Raw genomic sequence first — 5,938 nt, forward strand, 5'->3', positions numbered from 1 at the left:
CAATGGTGGGCCAAGAAACAATTTGCTAGCAGAAGCGATCAGCATTGTAAGTTTGGAGATGGTGTAACGGTAAGGGTAAGACAGTACTCTGAATTTAATAAAACTCTGGAAAATTAAAAGGGAGAAGACTTCCAAGGGTCAGGTGTCCACAAGTGCTCCGTACACGACATACAGACATTTCCAGGAGAAACTAATCTCCCATTTATGCATCGCAGAAGCGGTTTTAGATCTTCAAGTAATGATCTTGGTAGAACATAAAGTATGAACCATAAGAACAACTGGAGCTGCTGACTGCCAGACATTTCTGGAAGTCTGATTGCTATTTACTGAAGAGTCACAGCCAAAAGTTTTTAAATAGCTCCTAGCATACTGCAGAATCCCCTCTGGATTTATCCTGATCACCTTGTCCTCAAATTATTTTTGGTTTACTGTGCACTCAGAGAATTGCAAGCATTTGTTATCACTAATTTATGCACACCTTGATTAACCTCCCTTTCAGAGAGAGGGAAAAGAAACCTTTTAAAGCCCACTTAACAGAACAGGGCTGCCAACATTAATTCCTCTCCATAGCAAAAAGGCCAAATATTACTTTAATTGTTTTAAATTTTATGTCGATAGATACATTTGGGGGTTTATAAATGTATATATAAATGCTAATTTATATAATCATAACTCTTAGGTAAGTTATATAATCTATTTATATAAATTATCAAATATATATCCACTATAAACATATAAATAAGGTAGAATCATGAACTACTCATCGTTTATAGATACACGTGTGTAACACATGCATTAAGGGCAAATTTTCTTCAAGTACAAGGGCTTCTCCTATGGGCAATTTGCTGGTATACCATGCAAACGGGCTCTGCTGCACTTCAAACACAACCTCAGACCTAACTTAAAAACGTGGTGTTCGGTTACTGAAATCATAAAAGTTCGTAACACTCTCATTCTTCTTCTAATGCAATGTTGATCCATCCCAGTCACGAACCACATGATAACACAAGCCAAATAGATGTTCACAATTTCAGGTAACTGCAAAAATCATGGTTGTCCATGCTCTGCCTCAGTGCCCTTCTCTTTTTTTATGCAGATGATAACAAAACACACACGTACAATCTTTATTTCTTGGATTTCGGTTATTATTTTGAAATAGTGCTAATCAGGGCACTGATATTAACTAACGCTTTTGAAGCAGTACCCTCAGAAGAACTTCATCCCTCCATAGAGGGGAAAGGAGGAAGAAGAAATTCAAGGCTGCCGTTGACAGAAGTGACCTGTAACGTTGCTAGACAGATCAAGGCACCCAACCACCGATTTTTCCGGAGCAGAGCAATTAGAATTTTATATCACTTAGCAAGTTTATCATGCTGCTCCTACTGATGCAGGCACTCAATTCAAAATGAACCTGTTTCCTAAGCGAGACATGAGAACATGAGGAACATGAGCAACGTGGTTCCTGGGAAAGTCTCCCTCTAAAACGATCTGCCTAATGTCCTGGAAAAAAAAATATATATATATACAAAGGGAGAACTAATTTTTTCTGGACTCCGTTGCCTAAAACAAAAGATAATTTTCATCTTTCTGTTCCCTTACTTGTTGAATGTATGCAGCTCAGTTTTCATGGCAAGTATCATAAGACATCCGAACTCCATGACAAGACATGTCTCTTGTTGGAGGGCTTCAGACCTCATCCTTGTCACCACTTGAGTGGTCAAATTCAAACTTACGTTCAAGTCTAGTATTCAGGAAACAACAAGGGTCACCTTTAGCATGGCAAAACTCAGCATCTCTCTATCTGTGTTTAATCAGGCAAGAACTAAGCAATTGCGACGGAGCAGGATGAGGTAAGGGGTAAATTCACTGCCTGAATCACAACCGGACCTGCTGGACCTGGCTCTGCAAGGATGCACCTCCTCCTGGGTCCCAGGTTTCATTATTCCCTGCATCTCATCACCGAATTACATCTCGACAGCTAAACCTCAGCATCTTCCCCAGCCTCTTCGTGCCCTTCCTTCTCTTGAAATAAATGCCTGCTTGCTCCTTTCCCCAGCCTGCTGCACGTACACCCGATAAAAGATCCCAATCTCCTGTTCCTCATCCCAAACAAAACTAAGAAGGATTAGCTAGCACAGCAAAGTCATCACAGATCTGCTGCTTCCCTGCTAGGCCTAAGTTTCACTTCTCCAAACTTGTGAAGGACCTGAGCACTGGTACCTGCAGTAGTTCCAACCAGCTTCTCTACCAGAGCCTTCAGGAGAGCATTTAAAGGCAACTAAATAAAACTCCAAATATAAGTACAGGTGGAAAACTCAGCGCTACACAGTTTGGGATGGGCTGCCATCTAAATTTCTGAGAAGATCTGCTCACGCTTCTTGGACCCTACCACCTGTCCTTGATGCACACATGCACAGGCATGTTGTTTTTTTTAATCCATCCCAGTCTGGCACTGTTTTCGCTCTAAGCCATAACATTTTGTCATGCAGTGAAATAACTTTCTCCTCTACGCTACCTGCTTGTACCAAGGAAGAGAAAGTCCCCAAGTGTTAATTCTCTTGCTTGAAACCTGGTCCACCAGCAACTGGATGAAGTAAGTGCGGGGAAAGTCCCCTCCACATGCTGGATCAGGCTCACAGATTTCACGATGGGTGCTGCATCCTAAGCCTCCCTGGCATGATGCTCTGAGGAACACACTTCATGAAAACTTAACGTTCAAGACAATTTTGCTGCCAGTTTTTCAACAAGTTTCTGCTCAACGTGTGCAAACAGCAAGTTTCAAGACCTTGTAACTTGGCCAGATTTAGTAAACTTTAAGAGGGATTGCAAATGGCACATCTTTGTCCACGGTTTCACTCCCCTAAGCCCCCCTTCCCAAATCTCAAGAGCCTGTTCCAAGGCATGAAGGCTCTAAAACTCCTCAATAAAACAGATGTAAGAATTCAGCATTGGTTAAGTAACATTTTTCCCTAACCTCATTCTCAGAAACAGAAGAACTGTTTTCAATTAAAGCAGTGCCAAGAAAAAAAGGAAAAAAAAAAAAAAAAACAGCCTGAAAAGTTTCATCACAAACAACTGAAGTTTGAAAGAATAATTATGAGCAATTGAAAATTCGATTTCACTACAGAAAGTGCTATATAAGGTTATCTACAGGCATCAATACCAGCTCCAGCCACATGAACATTATTAAAATGGTACTTTTAATGATAAAGCATTGAGAAAAACGGCAGTCCTGAAGAATGAAGTCCTTTCCCTAGAACAAGCACACCACAAGCAAACCAGGGCAAAATTTTTCATTACCTTGACTAGCAGAAAATGCCGCCTCAGCTGAAAGAATCCGGTCTCCCTGCTCACTCCTCGGAGCAGGACATAAATTACTGACAATGTTGATGAGCTGTTTTATGTTAGCACCTGCCCTTTGGCTTCGATCTCGGAACCGAAATCAACTCCAGAGGCATCGGATAGTAACAAGTTTTTTTGTCACCAGACACCACGGTTGGATTCAAACCAACAAAATGGAGCTGCAATACACGATATCCTATTTGAAGTCCCCTTACGCATCTAATACCTATTAAGTTGCTTGTCTTTTGGGTAGATGGCCAGCATGGAGGGAATGGTGTTGGGAAAGGTTTTGGTGTATCAAATTTGCTGACTACAAAAATACAACACTACAGGGGTAGAAAAAGGCTGACTAAGTATTAGTAACTCTGCCTGTATATACACACACTTTTTTTTATAAAGAGATTTTTTTTTCCCAACAAAAACTGATAGTTAACATTGAAATTATATAGAAACATGTGCTAACACTCATCAAACTTCACTATTAAAGACTGAAATTACATATAATGTATTAAGAAAAGTTTTGGTTCCAAACTGTAATTTGCCAGTTGTTATTAACCTACTTTATGGTATGAATTATATAAAGATTTGCATTTATCCCAATATGAAAAGTTACATTTAGAGGCACTTTTATTTTGTCTCTAGCATGCAACGTTCCGTTCCAAAATGTTTCATCTTCAGTACCCAAAAATGTTTTACCACAGGACGAGGGATTCCTTTAGGCTTTTCCTGTTCATAAGGATTTTGCAATACTGCCAAGCCATAAACGGTAAAGCGTTTGCTCTCTGGGAGCGCAATTAGGAAATACTGAGAACTACCCATGACTGCCACCTCTGCTATCATCTACAATAGGTCTATGCCCATGCTTGAGAATGAAAGTTAATTCCATTTTTTAATATGACCTACAACGCAATTCTTATTCTGTACGAGACCAACCTAGTTGTTAAAAAAGCCCATTCGAGCAGCAGGACTGTGCTTGAGGGTGATGCCCGGCACCACTACTCCAGGGCTACTACACGCACTTTTGCTCCAGATCTTCACCTACTTCTTTCTTCTGCAGAAACTCTTTGGCACGCCCTACCTAACCAAGCAAGCCCCACGTTGTATACAACCTTTGTAGGCCTTCAGCATCACCCCCTGCCACTTGTGCAGAATAATCTTTTTTAGGTTACCTGGTTTTAAGTAGATAATTCAAATATTGTAATTTTTTTTCATCAAAACATTTCTGCTATTGCCAACGTTCACTCCATATTCACACGACCGTTACTCAGTTGACTTTATGAAAAAACACAACTGCTGCCAAGTTGTTTGGTCTGTACGTTGTCTCGCAAGCCACAGCACAGGAGACCTGACAGCAGGATCTTGCAACCGATCCCTGCCCAGGGCTGGCACCGGTGACGCTGGCCCACGGCTCCGGGCTGCCTTGGAGCCTGGGCACGACGGTGTCCCGACTGCCTGGACACTCAGCCGAGCTTCCCTTCCCACTCTTCTCCTCCTTGGCCGCTCTCTTACCTCCCATGGTCGATGATAGCGTCGCTTTTAATACACAATTGCAGTCTCCACAAACTTAAATACTCATACACTAAAATATTCAGTTGTATTTGTACCTATCAAAATTACAGTTGATCTGATAGTGTTTCACACTAATTACCCTACCATGGGGCTTCTTCAGGAATACTGACAACACACATCCTCAGAAGGGAAAAATGGATATTGATTGCCTACGTCCTAAACTCCACTTAGCAAAACAAACAATTACGATTAGCAAGACCAGACAAAAGAGAGACATGTATATGCCGTATATACATCTTATAAAATCATCTGAAACTGTGTTAGTTAAGTAGGAATCTTACACAAGTTATCACATGCAAACAGCACGTTTTATTAACCTTGAAGCAAGGCCTCGCAGTTAAATCATGAAGATAAAGATCAGGACACTGGAATTTTATTCCTAGTTGTAATGTCAACTCATTGTATAATTCCAGTCAAGCTGCAAGCATGTTATTTCCTCTATTTCCCCTATCCGTAAAAATGACAATTTTCTACTTAATAAGGGCATTTACCTCTCGATGCCCTTGGCCCAAACGTGCTGTTTGGTCTCGTTAAGGTGCGGGACAATATCCATTTATCATCTCCCCTGAGATCCCAGCTCAGCAAGGGACTTGAGCACGAGAACAATTTCACTGGCTTTACCAAAACTTACTCTCATAATTACAAGTTTCCCATGGAGGCAGGCAGTGAAATAATATTTCTGGAAACAATCTTTAGCTTTATAAGCAAGTCCTGAATCTGGACCAAAGAACAATTATCAACAAGTAGTAAACTACCCAGCTTCTCAATTACTGCTTCGGGAAATAAAAACAAATGTCAGGCTCGTGCAAGTCAGGGACGGGACCAACGGCTGCCGCTGCAGTGCGAAATCCTGAGCTAACGTCCCAATCGCCTAAGAAATCTCTGACTCATTGAAGAGAGTCAGAATGGATTATATATACATCAGAATAGATTATATATTCATTGCAGCTTGACTGCAATATAAGCTATCCAGGCTCAATTCAGAAGTCAGCAGTGAGTTACATAGAATCATAGAATCGTTATGGTT

General features: G+C 40.9%; 1 protein-coding gene across 1 annotated transcript in view; it reads right to left on the reverse strand.

Annotated features, from left to right (window-relative positions):
• Window positions 1–4,858, reverse strand: part of DYM (dymeclin) — a gene marked incomplete at its 3' end in the record, with an annotated part of 37,466 nt that extends 32,608 nt beyond the window's left edge. Inside the window, exon 1 of the mRNA XM_009695892.1 lies at window positions 4,852–4,858. Coding sequence (XP_009694194.1) covers window positions 4,852–4,858 — 7 coding nt within the window. The remainder of the gene's footprint in view (window positions 1–4,851) is intronic.
• Between the last annotated feature and the right edge of the window lie 1,080 nt (window positions 4,859–5,938).

The sequence above is a fragment of the Cariama cristata genome, unplaced genomic scaffold (genome assembly GCF_000690535.1).
Source record: "Cariama cristata isolate BGI_N322 unplaced genomic scaffold, ASM69053v1 scaffold1902, whole genome shotgun sequence".
In the NCBI taxonomy this organism is placed as follows: Eukaryota; Metazoa; Chordata; class Aves; order Cariamiformes; family Cariamidae; genus Cariama; species Cariama cristata.